At 39.7% G+C, this 20,422-nt stretch overlaps 1 protein-coding gene across 6 annotated transcripts in view; it reads left to right on the forward strand.

The window, feature by feature from the left end:
* Positions 1–17,487, forward strand: part of fermt2 (FERM domain containing kindlin 2) — a 147,034-nt gene extending 129,547 nt beyond the window's left edge. For 3 of the 6 annotated variants that reach the window (XM_059957831.1, XM_059957859.1, XM_059957839.1), the window contains 4 exons: positions 7,404–7,424; positions 7,957–8,081; positions 12,322–12,463; positions 15,951–17,487. In XM_059957831.1, coding sequence (XP_059813814.1) covers positions 7,404–7,424; positions 7,957–8,081; positions 12,322–12,463; positions 15,951–16,124 — 462 coding nt within the window. In that variant the 3' untranslated portion in view covers positions 16,125–17,487. The remainder of the gene's footprint in view (positions 1–7,403; positions 7,425–7,956; positions 8,082–12,321; positions 12,464–15,950) is intronic. The other 3 variants (XM_059957874.1, XM_059957849.1, XM_059957866.1) reach the window with 1 other exon arrangement.
* Positions 17,488–20,422: the final 2,935 nt, after the last annotated feature.

Here is a 20,422-nt window from a genome sequence, read left to right on the forward strand (position 1 = left end):
ACTTCCTCAACTCTTCCTGCCCCTCCATCTGTCTTTGTATCATCTGTAAACCTGGCCACAAAGCCATCAATTCCATCATCCAAGTCATTGACGTATAACATGAAAAGAAGCTGTCCCAACTTAGAACCCTGTGGAACACCACTAGTCACAGGCAACCAACCAGGCCCATTTTATTCCTACGTTTTGCCTCCTGCCAGTCAGCCTATGTTCTATCCACGCCAGTATCAGTTCTGTAATGCCATGGGCTCGTATTGTGTTAAGCAGCCTTATGTGAGGCACTTTGTCAACTGCCTTCTGAAAATCTGTGTAAACAAAATCCACAGACTCATTATCCTCCTGATGAAGGGTTTCGGCCCGAAATGTTGTCACTACCTCCTCCCATAGATGCTGTCTGGCCTGCTGAGTTCTGCCAGCATTTTGTGTTTTTATTTATTTCCAGCATCTGCAGATTCACTTGTGTTTCCACTGACTCTCCTCTGTCTAACATACCTGTTATTTCCTCAAAAGCTTCCAAGAGATTTGTCAGGCAAAATTTCCCCTTAAAGAAATCATGTTGAGTTTGCCCTATTTTATCATGTGCTCCCAAATACCCAGAAGCTTCATCATTAACAATCAACTCCCAACATTTTCCCAACCACTGAGGTCAGTGACTTATAGTTTCCCCTCTTCTGCCTTGCTCCCTCCTTAGAGTGGTGTGATAGCTGCAGTTTTCCAGTCCTCCAGAACCATTCCAGAATCTAGTGATTCTAGAAAGATCATTACCAATGCTCCACAATCTCTGCAGCTACCTCTTTCAGAAACTTGGAGTGTTGTCCATCTGGTCTCGCTGACTTATCCACCATCAGACCTTTTTCCAAGCGCCTTCTGCTTAGTAATAGCAACCATATTTGCTCCTGCCCTGACATACTACTAGTGTCTTCCATAGTGAAGGCTGACACAATATACTTACTAAATTTCTTTGTCCCCCTTACTAACTCTCTGGTGTCATTTTCCTGTGCTCGGATATCCACTTTCACCTCTCTTTTAAACTCTTTATATATCTGGGGGGGGGAAATGGTTTTGTATCCTCTTATATCATTGGCTAACTTACCTTCAGATTTCACCTTTTCTCTCCATATAGCTTTTTTAGTTACCTTCTGTTAGTTTTTAAAAGTTTCCCAATCCCCTAACTTACCACTAATTTTTGCAGTATTTTATGCCCTCTCTTTTGTGTTTATGCTGTCTTGACTTCCCTTGTCAGCCATGGTTGCATTATGCTCCTTTTAGAATTCTCCTTTGGGGTGTATCTATTCCACACTTGCTGCATTCATCCCAGAAATCCCTGCCACTGCAATTCTGCCATCTTAGCTGCTAGTGTCCCCTTTCAATCAACTTTGGCCAGATCCTCTTTCATGCCTCTCTAATTGCCTTTACTCCACTGTAAAACTAGTTACCTTAGGCCAACTTTCATAATGAACAATTTAAAAGAAATCTTGACCTGCTGAAGGGTTTCGGCCTGAAACATCAAGTGTACTCTTTTGCTAGATGCTGCCTAGCCTGCTGAGTTCCTCCAGCATTTTGGGTGTGGTGCTCAGATTTCCAGCATCTGCAGATTTTCTCTTGTTTATTAAAAGAAACCTTGATGAATTCAACAGTATTGAATTCTGTTTTGCTTTATCCTTCTGCATTTCATGATTCCTGCCAATGGAACTGATTGTTGAAACTGTTCATTAGATTGTCAGATAAGCTTGATTGAAGTAGATGCATAATTTGTTAGTGATTGGTCATGATGTAGATTATAATGAATATGGATACTGGGAACTCTGGCAGGGTGTGGCCAGTACTGTACCACATTGATTTCTTGTGGGGCCACCATCTTTCATAATATATTCAAGTACACAGATGGCATCTAAGTTTGGAGACATTATAAACTGGGTAGTTCAGAACATAATTTTTCAAAGTGGTACAAACAATGTCAAGCATCACATATTAGCTTTTTAAAGGCTGAAAACCAACATTGCAAGCAAGACTGCACAGCCAGTTTCATGCTGTCAGTAATTGACAGATGCAAAGTATAAAAGACTGAAGGGGCTAGTGGGGGCAGTCTCTTGGCATTATATACATTAGCATAGAATTCTTAATCATTGAGATTTTTTAATTGATTTTTCCCCACTTAATGGTAAAATTATTTCACTTGAATATGCTGTTGCTCATTTCAAAATTCTGCTTAAATTGGTTTACCTGTAAAACCCAAACAGTGAAGTGTTCCAAGTACAAGCATATGCATGGAGAACTCTTGTAGGGATTTTCTGGTTTGGCTCTGAAAAAATGTTTCACTGTGCTGGCATTTTTTGAACTGGGAAGAATGATTCATTTTTGAAGGCTGTTTCTACTGTCCATATAACAATGTTTCCTGTTGGCCAAGTCTTTCTGCTTAGCAAAAAATAGCTAAAGGGAACATCCGTTTTAACACTAAATCTACTTTGATGCAATTTAAAACTAGCTTTGTTATTCAATAGCTTGAGTCACTACAATTGCACAGCAGTATATGTGATATCCCTTTAGACTTTGTACTGAAATGCTTAAGTCCAAGGCTAGATGGTCTGCAACTGTAATCATTTATGTCATATAAACACCTGTTATCTAACTCTTAAAGCTAGACCTTCCGTGAGTTAAAAGTGTGGTAAAGATTTAGACCTCTTCTACAGGTGACACATTTATTTTGATATTTGTGCACATCAAAGTGCATGAAATTTGAGGGGGAAAAATCTCATTAGTTGGCAGAACAATTTCAAGAAACTAGTCTAATTATGTTACTGTGTTTACAGAGCTACATAAATGGTGTGGGGGTGACATAGCTGACATTGCTTTGTCTACCATAGGGCAGACTTTACATAGATTTGTGTAGGCAAAGTCTTTTCCTCTGCAAGCTCACTCAGAATAAATTGGAAAGATAATGCATTGCAGCAGCTGGGTGGGTAATTCAAAAGAAAATGAGAAAAGTTTAGGAGTGGGTAGAGTAGTTTAATAGGGATAGGTGGTGCTAAAAGCTAGAAGCGTGTGACGAGTAATGGAACCTGGTTGCATTGTGCTGGCAGACAGCTGGCCCGGGTCGTGATCCAGTCAGTCACTTGGGTGATCGCTGCAGGGGTAGGGTTGGACATTTTGGACACCCTTGCAGCAGAATGGGTGAGATTGAGCCCCCTTCTGAAAAAGACCGACTGTGTGGTTAGGCTTGTTTCAGGTCAGGATTTTGTGGCCCTTTAGTGGCCTTGAAAGCATTCCGGAATTACGAATTAGTCTTGTAAAGATGTACAGTATGTTATGCCTGTGAACAGGTCCAGAAGTCTCCAAGCAAATAGTCAATATAAACATGGAGACACTGAAGGTATTAGCAATGAACCTTTAAGTAACAGCCATTTGGCTAGCATGCAGAGCAATTTCTAATAACCAGTCTTTCCTGATGATTTCTTCCTCAACTCTCTCTATCTCTTGGGACAAGTTGCTATTTGGTATTATTCTTTATGATAGTGTGAACTGATTTGTTAAGAAAGGTTTGAAGGCCCATTTAGAGAATTTCTGGAACACTTATTGCTGGTGAGAAATGGAGCCAATTAAATGCTGTCCTTGTGCTAGAGTCAAATCTCAGCATTGCTTCTTAAGGCTTCCATGGAATTTTAATGCAATTTTGCTGACTGTTTTACAGTGAGGTCTGTTTTACTTGCTATTTAGGCTGAGTAGATGATTAGAAATCAGGGGATTAAATGGTAGCAAATGAGAGCAAGTTTGGTTGTCAGTATTGGCACATAAAGGGAGAGCAGAAAACATTGATTTAAACCTATTTATTTCAATGCAAGAGGCAGATGAACTAAGGCCTTGGATTGGCTCTAGGGATGGGGATATTTTAGATAGTCAAGATGGAGAATGAAGCAGGCTTAAGGTTTAAGAAGCAAGGGTCAGACTGAATTCTAGAGTGTTATAAGGTAACCAGGAAGGAGCTGAAGAATTGAGTTAGCGGAGCTAGTGGTGGGGGGTGGTGTGTGAGAAGGCCTTGCAAGTAAGAATAGGAAAAGCCCCAAGGCATTAAACACATACATGAAGAACAGGAGGATGAGAATAGTGAGAGTAGGACCAATCAGAGATAAAAGAGGAAGCGTGAGCCTGGAGTTGGGGGAGATGGGGGGGCCTTAATGAATACATTGCCTCAATATTCACCAGTGAGTGGGAAATTGACGCACGTGAAATCAGCATAGAACATGCTGATGTGCTAGAACATGTCGATGTTAAGAAAGAGGATGAGATGGAACTAGGGCTAGATGGGATATTTGGAGAAGCAGGGTCTTATTCGGGACATTCAGCACAGTTTTGCATGGGAACTTGTGTCTGACAAATCTCTTGGAGTTCTTCAAAGAAATAACCAAGAGAGTATATAATTGTAGGATAATGGATGTTGTCTATATGGACTTTAGGAAGACCAGTGACAAGTTCCCTCATGAGAGTCTAGACTTGAAGGTCAGATTGCATGGAATCCAGGGGGAGATCATTATTTGGATTAGTAATTGGCTCTGTGGTAGAAAGTGGAGTGGGGGAGAGGGGTTGCTGGGTGTTGGTTGAGGGTTGCTCCTCAGTCTAGAGGCCTGTGTCTGGTGGTGCACCTTGAGGATCAGTGCTGAGATCCTTGTTTGTGAATTTAGATTCATGATTTAGATGTGAATGTACAGGCAAAATTAATGAGTTTGTAGACGATAGTCAAATAGGTAGTATTGCAGACAGTATAGAAGGCTATGTAAAATTACTAATTATAATCAGCTTGGTAAATGGGCTGATGATTGGTGAATGGCTTCCCAGAGAGGAGGTACGGAAAACAAGAGGCATAGGTTTAAGGTCAGAGGCGAGAGATTTAATAGGGACAAATGGGGCAGCTTCTTCTCGCAAATTATGATGCATATGTACTGCCAGAAATTAGATCAGCAGTGGGCACGTTAACAATGTCTAAAGGCCATCTAGATACTCACACAGATGGAAGTGGTTTAGAGGATTATGTGCCAGACGCGGGCAGATGGGAATAAATCGTGGGTGACACAATTGGCATGGACAAGTTGGACCAGAGGGCGACTCCGTGTTGGAAGACACTATGACTGTATGTTTAATATTTTCACATTTGCTCCAGTTTACAACATACTCCTCGGCCCCTGCAGAGTTCCTCCTGTTGTGATAAATGACCTTCAGTTCCTGTACTTGGTCTTGGAGTTTTTTGGCCTAATTGTGAACTAATAAAAGTATTGTTAAATGTTATGTGCGAGCTATTTTTTAACTTTTGTATTAAATGATTGGAAATAAGGTTGCCTACATGTTGAACAGAAAATACTGCATTTTCTGAATTTTAAAATTAGTTTCCGTGTACTAAATTGGCGACTAGATTAATACAGAAGAGTGCAGGTATGATACCTAATACATTGACCTAAGGTGTTCATGCCCACTATTTCATAGAGTACTTGTCCCATTCAGGAACTTGAATTTATAAAGTAGCTTTGCCAGTGCAGAAATATTCTATTGAGATAGACAGGAGGATTATCAAACAAAATCAAGTACCAAAACACATAGAGAGAAATTATAAATGTTAATCAGAAGCTGGTCAAAGAAGCAGATATCATGAAAAGTTTTATGGAAGAACTTCCAACTGAAAGCATGGTTGTAAGTTGAAGCCTAATGCATTTTGTGGACAGGGAGTAAGACAGAGATATAAAGAGAAGAGAATGGGATATAAAGTTGAAAGAAGGGTGGGGTCATTGAAGGATTTGTTCATGAGTGTTGAATATTTTAAAATTAAGGCATTACTGGATTGGAGGTCTATGTGAGTCAGTGAGCATGTAATCAGTGAGTCACCAGAGATCAGTGCAGTGTCAGATTGACAGCTGGGTTTTGGGTTTGCTTCACTATTGCAGGAAGTGCATGCACAGTGTGAGGCTATTTAGGCGGTTAATATCTATATGAGCTGATTGTCATCTGTTAACAAGACATGGAGGAGGGTTCCAGCAAAGTATGTGTTGAAGTGATCTTGCTGTCATCTTCTGCTTCAAGTATTTATCCAATTTTTCTCTGAAGTACTGGCTGTGGCTCTTCCTCTCTCTGGAGGAAATCTTTCCAAAGCTTTGTGACTTCAGCACAATGGAGCATTTCTTGTCGCTTTAACTGACTGTTGAACATGCGACCTTCAGAACTGGCACACCAAGGAGAAGAAATGATCTGTCCAAGTTCATAGTGGAAAAACACTTCATAAATTAAGCACTCCACTTATTAAATCTTTTTATCTCGCCTTAGAGGAAAACCTGTAGAAATAGCCCCTATATCTTAAAGATCTGCTGGATGTTAAACTTGCTATTTTTGGATTAATCGTGAAAACCCTATGTTAAGTGCTTTCTAATTTAAATCTTGTTGATTAAGGTATCCAGAACCCATCGTACTCTTAACAAAAGCTGTGCCAATGTTTCCATTTATATTTATAGCTGGATAGACTTTTTCAAACTGTTGTACATATTTCTAATGCTTATTACCTTTTGTAAATAGTTCCCATAACTAGTATTTGTTTCTAATTTTCTCAGTCTCTTCCTCTTGAAAAGGGAACATTATTGGCTATTCTAGTGCAAATCCAGTTTGCTTATTGAAGGAAAAGTTGGATATATCAAGTAAAGTCTCAGCCTTCTCTTCCAAAAGATATAATGTGTACACCCCCACCCCAGATAACTGTTGACCTGCTTTCTGTTTTAGTTCATTTCTGACCTTTTGTACCTCTCCTTAAATATGCCATGTTATCACTTCTGACATAAATTGTAACATTATTATTATTGAATGTCTGTCATATCTTTTACAATTTTGGCTCCCTCTATTTTTTGAGCTAACTCATCAGGTTCATCTTGACGTGTGCTATTCATTGACAGGCATTTATAATTGCAACATTGGTTTCTATAACGTAGAATTTAACTTGTACTGAGGAGAACCAATCATAACAGTAATAATCTCAACACAGAATGGTAATCAGACACTGTTTCCATAGGGTTGTACACATCTTAAACAGCATTATTTTCCTCACTTTCTTACTATCCGGGAAATGCAAATGCTATAGAAACTCTTTAGCAAACTTCTAGCAAGTTGTGAGTTTATGACAGTTCCTCAAAAACAGGTGTCAGCCCCATGCCAGTTAGTAATAATGAGATTTTGATGGTAAGATAACATGTCCAATGTATCACATGCATTTTTAATGACTTCACTTGTATGAGTAAATCATTTAGTTGCTTTAGGGGATCTTTTTGAGTGGTGGGAGGCAGATGGATGGGTGTGACAAACTGTTTGTGTGATGCTTTTAACCTTATTCTTACTGCATTTTCTTTCAACTTCCTTTGCCCTCTTCATGCTGCCCTCTTCAGCCAGGCTATGTAAGGGACTTGGTAAGTGGTCAGTTTGGTCTCTGTGATGGGAAGAATGTTTTGTTGTGTATTCTGTATGTGTGGGCTGCCTTGTATGTCAGAATTGTTAAGTGTTAATGCTGAAGTGAAAACCTCCACTCGATCCAAACTTGGAAACAAAGAACGATCAGTAAATGAGAATAATGCAGATTGAATTTGACACTGGAGAATTCAGATCAAGATGTATTCCCATTTTTAACATTGAGGCCTAAGAAATAAATCTTTAGGTTAAAGGCCATCAACATAAATGAAAGACTGTTTGCGGGAATGTACAACTGCCTGTTTGTTGATCTATTTGATCACATGACAGTGGAAGGTTTTCCTGAGCTAAATGTTTTTTAACAAAAGAAAACTAACTTTGCAGTCCTGAATATGTCTCCGTTGTTAACCTTTACTCAGGTTTTTGCCATTCTCTTATTTTAGTTTTTGTTACTGTTCAGTGCTCTTCTGATAACTATTCCTTGGTACAACTATGAAAAATGTTTTTTTTAATATAAATTTTATTCCTTTTCAGATCTCTGCCAGAATCCTTGAGGCCCATCAAAATGTAGCTCAGATGAGTCTCATTGAAGCAAAGATGAGGTTTATTCAGGCCTGGCAATCATTACCTGAGTTTGGCATCACTCATTTCATTGCAAGGTAACAACAAAACTTCCACAAATTATTAACAACTGTTTCGGTAGAGATGTTGTATGCTTGTTGCCCATCCTTTAGAAAGGTACAGTATGTACCAACTTATGATGTTATTTATTCCACAGCAGCTGCATAAACTTACCATCTAACTGGTTTCCAAAGATGGAACAAGGGTCTGTGCTCGTTTCCATGTGTTGTTTTAAAATCAAAAATTGACTAGACAACCCAAAAATAATCATGGCCTTTCTCTAAAATATATCACAGAAGCATAAGCAAGTTGATATTTATTGGTTTACTCAAAAAATATATTAAAGTGGAGTTTTGAGTATAATTAATTATTTTCTGTCAAAGGAAATTAGGACATGCCATTCCTCAAACAGTTGGCTGAATTGAAGCATCAAAATGAAAAAGAAATCCTATTTTATTAGCATTGAACATTTTCTAAATTTCCTTACTTTTTTCTTGTTCCTTATTGACACCACACAGCAACAGTTCTCCTGTTTGCAGCATCCTGACTTAAGGCTACTGATGGCATCTGTCTGTCTCAAAGGACAATGGAAATTTAGTTGAATAGTAACAGTGAAATGACCCTTGCAGGGCACAAGCTTCGGCAGAAGGTGTGGAGATCTTGGGATGCCCAGTCGTCAAGATCCCCCGCGCTGCCTCGCTGGTATAGTCCAAAGGAAAGCAAAGCAATACTTTTGGCACCAGTTTGGCCGCAGGAGCTGCTGGAAGGATGTTCAGTGACCTCCAGCCATCTTAGGGACTCCACTCCAGATTTTCATTCTGGGTTTACTCCCACAGCCTTCCGCTGTCCTGGGCCTGCCCACAAGACAGCTATTTAACCATATTTGGGGATCTGGTTCACAAGCACCAGGACGTGTCCCCACACCAGTGGGCCTTTGTGCTCCATGTGCATTGCCCTGACCTCCTCCCTGTCTTCTATAATTCAGCCTAAGTCCGAAAGGTGTCAGTTTCCGTGTGACACCGCTGAGGAGGGACGACGTGAGGCTTGCTGTTGGAGAGGCCATGTACTGGCAGGGAAAGACTTACACATTCAGCTCTTCTTTTCATGAAACTGATAGCCAGTGGTGGAAACTGAAAGTAAGAGTCGTAAGCACTACCAACTACACGACCATGCTAGATGCATCACAACAATCATTTGACACACAATGAAACTAAGTTTTCGCTAGTTCCATCCAAAGTCATTTGATTGTTGTCTCACATCTTGAGTGCATCCCTTGACGCTTTGACTAATTGGCGGAAATTGCAGCAAATGAACAGTGTTAATTATCACAGAGTGGTGATAAACATGGTGTGTGACAAAGGTGTTCTTATATTTAGATAAAGCAAGCAACTTCAAATACTGGAAGTCTTAAATAAAGGGCAAAAATACTGGAAGTGTTTGTTAGGATTGGCAAACCTGTGGAAAGAGAAAAGACTGAAGTTTGCCAGTAGATTTTTAATCGGTATTGGCTAGACACTGGGTGTACTGTCTGCCTTGCAGTAATTACCTAATAACTAGCAAGTCGACTACTTTTTAACCTGTCAAGGAAAAGGAAGAATAGAAATCTGACTTTAGGATGCGTGATCTTTCTCCTAGTGACTAGTTTGAATTGCATTTCCAATACTTGGAAGTATTTGCATCTGACTTTGTTGACGCATGCATAATTCTGCTTCATCAGCTTAGGCCATCAATAAACTGACATCGATCTTTGCTTTAAATATGAATGCAAGTAATTTTCCTTTTTGTTTGATGAGACACACAACCTTGAAACACCTGCAAGAAAATGAATCACAAGGTTGTAAATGGTAGTCTGTACATACTTCGAAAATAAATTTACTTTGACTTTGACCCTAATATAGCGTCTCCTTTTTTTGAAAGTACTTAAGCAGGGGATGATTTGTACAATTTCAGTAGGAAGGTCAGTAATGGGGTCAGAAGGAAAATATACATTTTTGAGGGATGCAACTTTTGGAAACTCCCTGGAAAATTACAGTCCAGTTTTAATGCAGCAATTACAGTAACTCATTATTTTACAGTAATCATCCATGGGGAATTTTCTTTTGAGATATTGTAGCATTCCATCCTGGAAGTTATTATTGACCCACAGTCCGATATAGACATGATGACGAGAGCATCATCATTCATAGCCGACTACTGGAAGTCTTTGAAATAACACTGAATGTCAAAAAAGTCTATACTTAGAATTGTCTAGAAATTTAACAGAAAATAATACTAGAAAATCATGATTGTGATAGTTGTTTGTCCCAGCTGTTGATCAGCTTTCTGAAGAGAAATTTTTGTTTCTGTCAAAAAATTTAAAGTAATGCAGTCTTCCAGTTTATAAGGCTATTTGTGTTAACTTTTAGTTTGGAATAATGAATACCAATGTATTTATTCTATTAATAATCAAATCAAGTCAAATCAGAGTAGATAAATCCCCAGGATCTGACAGGGGCCTTGAAGGAGACTAGTGTTGAAATTGCAGGGGCCCTGTCAAATATATTTAAAATGTCAGTATCTACAGGTGAGGTGCCGGAGGATTGGAGGATAGCTCATGTTGTTCCATTGTTTAAAAAAGGCTCTAAAGGTAATCCAGGAAGTTATAGGCCGGTATGTTTGACATCAGTAGTAGGTAAATTATTGGAAGGAGTACTAAGAGGTAGGATCTACAAGTATTTGGATAGACAGGGACTTATTAGGGAGAGTCAATACGGCTTTGTGTGTGGTAGGTCATGTTTAACTAATCTATTAGAGTTTTTCGAGGAGGTTACCAGGAAAGTGGATGAAGGAGAAGGCAGTGGATGTTGTCTACATGGACTTCAGTAAGGCCTTTGACAAGGTCCCACATGGGAGATTAGTTAGGAAGATTCAGTCACTAAGTATACATGGTGAGGTAGTAAATTGGATTAGACATTGGCTCAATGGGAGAAGCTCTAGAGTGGTAGTGCAGGACGACTTCTCTGAGTGGAGACCTGTGTCTAGTGGTGTGCCGCAGGGATCAGTGATAGGTCCATTGTTATTTGTCATCTATATCAATGATCTGGATGATAATGTGGTTAATTGGATCAGCAAATTTGCTGATGATACAAAGATTGGAGGTGTAGTAGACAGTGAGGAAGGTTTTCAAAGCTTGCAGAGGGATTTGGACCAGCTGGAAAAATGGGCTGACAAATGGCAGGTGTAGTTTAATACAGACATGTGTGAGGAATTGCCCTTTGGAAGGACAAACCAAGGTAGAACATACAAGGTAAATGGTAGGGCACTGAGGAGTGCAGTAGAACAGAGGGATCTGGGAATGTAGATACAAAATTCCCTAGAAGTGGCGTCACAGGTAGATAGGGTCGTAAAGAGAGCTTTTGGTACATTGGCCTTTATAAATCAAAGTATTGAGTATAAGAGTTGGAATGTTATGGTGAGGTTGTATAAGGCATTGGTGAGGCCGAGTTTGGAGTACTGTGTGCAGTCTTGGTCACTGAGTTACAGTGAAAGGTTGAATAGGTTATGACTTTATTCTCTGGAGCATAGAAGATTGAGGAGAGATTTGATAAAGGTATATAAAATTATGATGGGTCTAGATAGAGTGAATGCAAGCAGGTTTTTTCCACTGAGGCTAGGGGAGAAAAAAACCAGAGGATGAAGGGGGAAAAGTTTAAAGGGAACATTGGGGGGGGGCTTCTTCACACAGACAGTGGTGGGAGTGTGGAATGAGCTGCCAGATGAAGTAGTAAATGCGGGCTCACTTTTAACATTTAAGAAAAACTTGGACAGGTACATGGATGAAAGGTGTATGGAGGGATATGGTCCAGGTGCAGGTCAGTGGGACTAGGCAGTAAAATGGTTTGGCACAGCCAAGAAGGGCCAAAAGGCCTGTTTCTGTGCTGTAATGTTCTATGGTTCTAATACTTATGGTAACTTAAACTGTAAATTTGCTGCTTTCTTGAATGTCAGGTAGTTAATAATTGCTTGAGGCTTTGGTGCTCGAGAGTACTGATGTAATTCAATCCTCTGCAGCTCAGTACTTCATGCTAGCCCCAGTGTCTTGCTGCTTTATTTAATGCAGATAAATATATGATTTTCTGGGTAATTAATTCTTGATAATAAACCTAATATCTGTTAAGTGGCTGCTTGTTGGTGGTTTCCAAGAGTATTGTTTTCCTATTGTTCAGATACTTTTTATAATGTTTGCTGCCATCAAGCTGCCCTTTACTTTAAAATGTTATGCAATATGTTGCAATTTAGGTTTCAAGGAAGCAAGAAAGATGATCTGATTGGCATAGCCTATAATAGGTTGATCAGGATGGATTCAAGCACAGGAGATGCAATCAAGACATGGAGGTTCAGCAACATGAAACAGTGGAATGTAAATTGGGAGATCAAAATGGTATGATTAATTAGAAATGTGCTGAATCATTATTTTAAATGCTATGTTTGTTTATATTTGAATGTTGACTTTTGTTCATGGTCTGTAATGTGAGATGTCATATGAGTAAATCAGAATTAGTATAGTACGTGCAAATTGCAAAATTTAAGTTGAAATATTTTAGTGTATAAGATTTTTATATTGACTTTTTTCACGAGAGAAACAATGCAAATGCTGTAATTAAGGACAAAGTTAGTGCAGTGTTGGACTAACCAGGAAAATCAACAAACTTACTCACTCAAGCTATTGAGAAAATCCAAGGAAAGAATAGTGAACATGCTGATCATCTTTTTTTCTATATATACTCTCTCCACAAGCTAATAATGCACCATTTAAAACAAGGAACAAGTGGCCAAGTTATTAGAAGGAATTGAGTGACGGCACTAGGCAACATTTAGAGAGTTTCCTGATTAACCAAGGACTTGTTAAGTCCTTGGTTAATTTCAGAGAAGGCCATGTCTGAGTAACTGGATTTGTGAGCAGATAAGAATAGAATCATAAACATGAGAAAATCTGCAGATGCTGGAAATCTGAAGTGACACACTCAAAATGCTGGAACAACTCAGCAGGTCAGCCAACATCCACGGAAATGAATAAACAGCTGACATTTCAGGCCAAGACAGGAAGGGGGAAGGTGCCAGAATAAATGAGGGAAGGAGGATAGCAAGAAGATGATAGGTGAAGCCAACTGAGTTGGAAAGGCAAAGGGCTGGAGAGAAAGGAATCTGATAGGAGAAGAGAGTGGACCATAGGAGAAAGTGAAGGAGAAGGGGACACAGGGGGAGGTGAGAAGAGGTAAGAGGCCAGAAGTGGGGGTGCGGGGGGAATGCTTTCACCAGAAGAAGAAACCAATATTAATGCCATCAGGTTGGAGGCTACCCAGACAGAATTTAAGGTGGTGTTCCTCCATCAAGAAGGTGGCCTCGTTGTGGCACAAGAGAAGACCGTGGACCAACATGTCAGAATGAATATTGAAGTTAAAATGTTAGGCCATTGGGAGGTTCCACTTTAGGTGGATGGAGCTGAGGTGTTTGAAGAAGTATTCCCCCAATTTATAATAGATCTCACTAATGTAGAGGAGGCTGCATAGGAAGCATCAGGCACAAACGTAACCCCAGCAGATTCACAGGTGACGTGTTGCCTCACCTGGAAGGACTGTTTGGGACCCTGAATGGGGGTGAGAGAGGACATGACAGGGTCTCACTTGGGCTGCATGCAGGGATAAGTAGAATATTTGAGAGGCATATGTTAATAAGGTACATAGAAGCTGGTATATAAATAAAGGCAGAACAGTCGGTGTACTCTATTTGGACTATAGTAAGGCATTCAACAAGTTTTCCTATGGTGAGCTCGTCAGAAAGTTAGGAGGCATGGGATTTTGGGAAGTTGGCTGCACGAATTCAGCTGCCCACAAAAGTCAGAGGATCATTGTAGATGGAGCATATTCTGCCTGGAGGTCCATGACTGTAAGTGTTCATCAGGGATCTGTTCTGAGGCGCCAGCTTTTTGTGTTTTTATAAATGCCTTGGATGAGGGACTGGAAGAGTATGTTAGTAAGTATGCAGATGACACAAAGGTTAGTCCTGTTTTGGGTAGTATAGAAGGTTATCATAGCTTACAATGGCACATTGACAGGATGCAGATTGGGCTGATAAACAGCAGATGGAGGTCACTCCAGAGAAGTGTGAAGTGATACACTTTGGAAGGTTGAACACGAGGACAGGGTACAGGGTTAATGGCAGGATTCTAGGACGCTGCCTGGATTAGACAATATGTCTCTGAAAAAAGGTCAAGCAAACTAGGGCTTTTCTTTTTTGGATCAAAGGAGGATTCGAGGAGACCTGATAGAGGGGTATAAGATGATAGGAGGCACGGATTGAGTGGAAGTGGCTAATACAAAGGGTCATAGGGGCACATGGTGTTGTGGAAGCAGGAAGTTTACAGAAGGACAGACAGATTAGGAGAAGGGGCAAAATGACAGATGGAATACAGTATTGCAAGTTATGCACTTTGGTAGAAAGAATGAAAGTGTAGACTATTTTCTAAATGGGCAGAAAATAAAATCAGAGGTGCAAAGGGACTTGGGAGCCCTCGTGCAGGATTCCCTAAAGGGTAACTTGCAGGTTGAGTCAGAGGTAAGGAAGGGAAGTGCAATGTTTGCATTCATTTCATGTGGACTAGAATATTAAAGCAAGGATGTAATCAATACTGAGGCATTGGTTAAATTGCACTTGGAATACTGTTGAAACCTATCAAATATTGAATGGTCCAGATAGAGTGCATGTGGAGAGGATGTTCCCAAAAGTGGGGAAGTCGAGGACCAGAGGACACAGCCTCAGAATAGAGGGATATTCCTTTAGAACAGAGCTGAGAAATTGAGACTTCCTTTACCCAGAAACCGGTGAATCCAGAATTCATTGCCACAGAAGGCTGGGGAGGCCAAATCAATGAATATATATAAAGCAGAGACTAATAGGTTTTTGATTAGTAAGGGTATCAATGGTTACAGAGAGAAGGTAGGAGGATGGGGTTGAGAGGGATAATAGATCAGCCATGATGGAATGGCAAAGCAGATACAATGGGCCAAATGGCCTCATTCTGCTCCTATGTCTTACTGTCTAATGGCTGGGCACTGACGAGTGTTGAGGAACAGAGGGAGATGAAGGTCTCATAATTTTAAGTGATTGGAGGACAGTACAGGAGGGGTGTTAGATGTGGAATCCCTTTTTGTATGGAGTGCTGGGTGTATGGAGTGCATTGCGGGTTGGTGGTAGAGACAGGTACATTAGGAACGTTTAATAAACTCTTAGATAGGCACATGAGTGAAAGAAAACTGGAGGGCTCTGTGGGAGGGAAGGGTTAGATTGATCTTGGATTAGGTTAAAAGGTCAGCACATCATTGTGGGCCAAAGAGCCTGTACTGTGCAGTAGTGTTGCAAAATAATGTAGTGGTCCAACAGCGGAAAAGTGAGATTATGCTGCTGTGTTAATAGATCTTGTCTCTACCTTTAAAACATTCATTTGCAAAATTCATAACTAATATAGCTTCCTTTTAGGGGAGGGTGTGTAGAAGATGGAAAGCGATTTGTGTGAGAACAAAATAATGATTGTTTCTTTCTGTGTACGAAATCTGTCTGCTTTCTGTCATTTCCCATGACCTTTCAGATAATGTTCCAAAATGCAGTGTACACAATGAATGTTCTGCGACAAACAATTTTAATTAGATTTTCTTACTTGTTGCATTAGGAAAAAAAATTGAAAAAGCCATTAGCATTAATGTTCTATAAGAGTTGTTACTGCATTTTTCCCATTCAACTTGATCAAAAGCCAACAACAAAAGGAACTGTAAAGTAAATATTTTTAATTTGGCAGAACTACTTGAAATCTTGGTGAGAATATAATACCTATAATGCTAAAAATGTATTGCACTCTCCCAATCTATGTTTAGGTAACTGTTGAGTTTGCCGATGAAGTTAGGCTTTCTTTTATCTGTGGAGATATCGACTGCAAGGTAGTTCATGAGTTCATTGGTGGTTACATCTTCCTGTCGACGCGGGCTAAGGATCAGAATGAAAGCTTGGATGAAGATATGTTCTTTAAGCTTACCAGCGGCTGGATGTGACAGCAAATGCCTTATAAGATTTGTTCAGGCCATTGAAGGTCTTTTTTAATGAGTGCTGTTACTCGACATAAGCTGCTTATTCCAGTAAGCGCGTTGTACTGTAATCCTTTACCATGTTTTTGTTGTTTTACTTATCAGTTAACACTGTATGTGCACTAACAGGAGCACCTCTTAGTATCTAGCTACCAAACAAAGCTACTGTGTTTTGGGCCTGGCAAGTTCTCCTCATCTGGCAAGTGGCCTTGAAAGATCCCCCATCAGCAATCTGTTTCATGACAGCCTTGGAATCAGCCGTACAGTTTATTAAGTAAGTTATCAATGAAGCGTATGCCTAGGAGAGGAAAAACTGAATATTTATCAAACTTTGCATGCGGTTGTGCCTTTAAGACCTTTACAAAACAAATCATAATCCCCTACATAAATCAGGACTACTATAGTGACGTAGAAAAGGAGGGTAGTTTTTTGGAAATCAATGAACACAGCTCATTGTTTTAGCTTGCATACCAAAACGTCTGGTTATTAGTTGAATTTACATTCTGTACTTTGCCATTGTTTTTACACCTTATAGTATTATGTGAAGCTGTTTTAATCACCAGCATTAGTTACCTTTTTCACTTCAATTATGAAATATTTCCAATACATTATGAAGTAATGCTATATGAAGTATGGTTTTTCATGTAACTAATGTAAAAACAAGTTTTATATAATTGTACAGTTTTTGAACTATAGCATCACATCAGTTAATGTGCTTACAATGTATTATGTTTGGTTGTGCTTTTACCGGCATAGCTAATAGTAAAAAAATTATTTCAATGGAAGAATTAATTTTTGAACCTTGCTTAATTTTATCATGTTTAATTGTAGCTGACGTTGTGCCATGGACGTCCTAAACAGTGAAGCCTAACGTTTGTTTTTTTGAAACTTATGTACAAATGCATTTATTTTAAATAAAAGTTAAATCTTTTATTTAACCTGTCCCTTTCACTATTTATTTAAATTGAAATTTGGCTTGAGGTTGTTGCTGTTAGATAAGCAGCAGCTCCTAAAGTACTGCACAGCAATCCCGCTGTGAAAGTAAAACCAAGCTGTGCCTCAGCCTTGTGCAGATTACCAAATATTGCCGAAAGAAATGTTCGCACTAATGGCAACTAACTGCTTGATGCATTGAAGTTTTTTGGATAGAAATAGGAAGAATCAAGAATCGTGATAGCAGGAGATAGTTCAAATAATTAGTTCCAAAAATCCTGAATGTAACTAGAATAAATATTTGTAATCCAAATGAGAATATAAAAACTGTTATTATCTCCAACATGTAACAAACTTTTTTTGTTGAATCTAGTAAAAGTTGAGATTTAAGCACTCACATATTGTTACGAGATCTTTTTTTTGCAACATTTCGATGTTTAATTAACACTGTTTTGCAAATAATGTTTTCAAAGAATCAGGTTGGTGTATTAATACTTTGATGTACTTTGCTGGGACGTAGTCCAGGGTTTGCACTTACGACACTACCGTATTTGGCATAGCAAGAGAAGTGCTGGGTCCTAGATAATTCAGGCTCACTTCACACAGAAACTCCAGAAATTTGCACTTTAGCAGAAGTCTCACTTGGGGATGAGATTTTGGTTGAAAATTTGCAGTACAAATTCAAATCTATTGGAAGTAATTGACTAAATCAACATTGGCACTCTTTGCTATAGGACTTAATGGAGAGGGCAGTCACTGGTAAGGGAATGCTGATATATGGGCTGAAATGTATGATCCTGGAAGTGATTACATTAAGCTGTAATTTTCATAGACTTTGTGAGAACTTGTCTAGCTTTGAGTTTTCTGACTAATGTCTATAAGAACTTGTTATTTGGTTTCTGGTTTAAGATGGCGCTGGTGAACCTCAGCAACTACTAGCTGGGAGCCAATGAAACAAAAAAAATCAACTAAATCCTTTGTTAATCACACTTTTTCTGTTAAACGATCACCACCAACAATAGCCTATATAACTTCCCTTTGGACTTGGAGGCGATACAATGCAACGGAACCAAGGCGAGGCAGCAGAATCCGATTTTTGGACGACAATTTAAGCACCAGACTGAACTGGAAAGGTTGCATACAGCCCAAGTTGAGGTGGCGAGGTCCAGGCCCCAGAGCGTATCCAAGCAACAAAACCCAATGTTTGGATGCCAATTTTAGCACCAGGCCAGATTGGAAAGGACAGGGTGTCAGAGCCTGAGGCGAGGGATGGGCTGGTTTAGCTCTCTGCTCCGTGAAGCTGACTCGGCTCTGCGTTGAACTGAGGGTCTGTGGCTTAGTGTCAGTGGATGAACTTCAGTTCAGAACACCATTCCAAACATGAGAAAATCTGAAGTTGCTGGAAATCCAAAGCACCAAACACAAAATGCTGGAGGAACTCTGATTCTACAGAATTCCCAGACAGATAAATGCATTTATTGTCAGTGTTTGGACTAATAACAATGGTAATCTGCCAGTTACCTTCTGTTGATGTACTATGACTCCCAGGGAGTATGAAACTATTCTAATGAACTTATAGCTTTAAATTGCAAAGAATCAGGATTGAGGAGACTATAACACAAAATTCTACAAAATTGAGAATGGGAAACCATTTAACAAAGGTGCTGTTCAAAACTGCTCGTAGGTGTTTGGAACATGTATAAGGCAAGGAGAAAACCACATTTCTCTCTTGTGCATCAGGATCCTAATTCCAGTGTATTATAGCTTGGAAAAAGAGTAAAACCTCTTTATTGACCGGATATTGATTATTTATTTGAGGATTATATGAGCAAAATTCAAGTCAAAGTTTTACTGCTAAGCTGTTTGCAGAGTGGCCCTTTCTGGAGTGGTTTCTAAACACATGTTGTACCAGACCCATTTGCAAGCCTCAATGGCCACCCGCGACCAAAAAGTTTATACATGTTTTATAATTTTCACAGGTTAAAGTAACTTGGGCAGAACTCAACAACAGGAAATCAATATAACATTTACAGTGTGTCGCTCTGCACTCCCATGCTCCCCAACGATCAATCATATTGACACCACTAACAAAATACCACAGACTAGCCAACGGTCTAATCACATTTTGGTGTAATTGCATATTTGGGTTTTATCACTTTAGACTTAAGAAATTACAAACTACTAAAACTAAGTACTTAGGCTGTGAAGAATCATGTACAGAACAACTGATAAATAACAATGGGCAACTCCTTGACCATCCCACCCCATAAGAGTGACAGAGCTCAATACGTGTGTGCAGACATTAAGACTGCAATGTGCATTTTGCCCTGAGTGGATAATTCATCTCTGAACTTCACGGTAACAAAAGCCAATTTGATTTAAAGCAAAAAGCATCAAGAAATGCGTAACTATACTGGTGCGAGGCTAAGCACTGAAGAATCAAGGAGACTTCAGTTCATCTATTCACAACTCTGGCATCCGCCAGGCAAGTGGTAATCTGTACAATCGTATGCAAAGTCTTAAATTGAGTTTGTCATATACTCAAGTACATGAATGCACAGGTGGAATGAAAAGCTTACTTTCAGCAGCATCACAGGCATCAGGTTAGCAGCATTCAAGAAGGAGCTAGATAGATATCTGATGGATAGGGGAATCAAGGGATATGGGGACAAGGCAGGGACTGGGTATTGATAGTGAATGATCAGCCATGATCTCAGAATGGTGGTGCAGACTCAAGGGGCCGAATGGTCTACTTCTGCACCTATTGTCTATTGTCTATTCACAAGAAAGATAGAAAGTATACGTCGTTTTGACAAGAAAGAACCCAGTGCACCCATTTACTAGTCATTGATCAACCACATACAATTAACGTCCTTCATATCAGAAGGGGAACAATGAACTATTCAGTTCCCTTTGCAAAGCATCATATGACAAAGAGATTCATAACTGTAAGCACCGTGGCCATTTGGACGTGCTGGTTAATGACCAGCTTTGGAAAGAGGGGACCTAGCACTTCTGCTTTGCCGTCACCAATTTCCACACCATCAGTATCACAAGGGCATCATCAGCATGAGAGATAGCTGAACTAAACGAACAGGTTCGAGGCTAGGTTCTCCGAAGTAAATGACTCTCTACCTCGATCATGTGCGCAGAACCATTTGGGAAGGCAGTGTGCCATGGGGGTGGGGGGCACATTGGGAGAAAAATAGAAAGCTGGTTCTAAAAATAGAATGCAGGTTCAACAACACTGTGACACCAGACAAAGTAACCCATCTTTCAGTGTTCACCCTGTTATCCACAGTGGTTGCTGTGTGTATTACCTATAGGATGCA

The sequence above is a fragment of the Hypanus sabinus genome, chromosome 2, assembly GCF_030144855.1.
Source record: "Hypanus sabinus isolate sHypSab1 chromosome 2, sHypSab1.hap1, whole genome shotgun sequence".
NCBI classification, from domain to species: domain Eukaryota; kingdom Metazoa; phylum Chordata; class Chondrichthyes; order Myliobatiformes; family Dasyatidae; genus Hypanus; species Hypanus sabinus.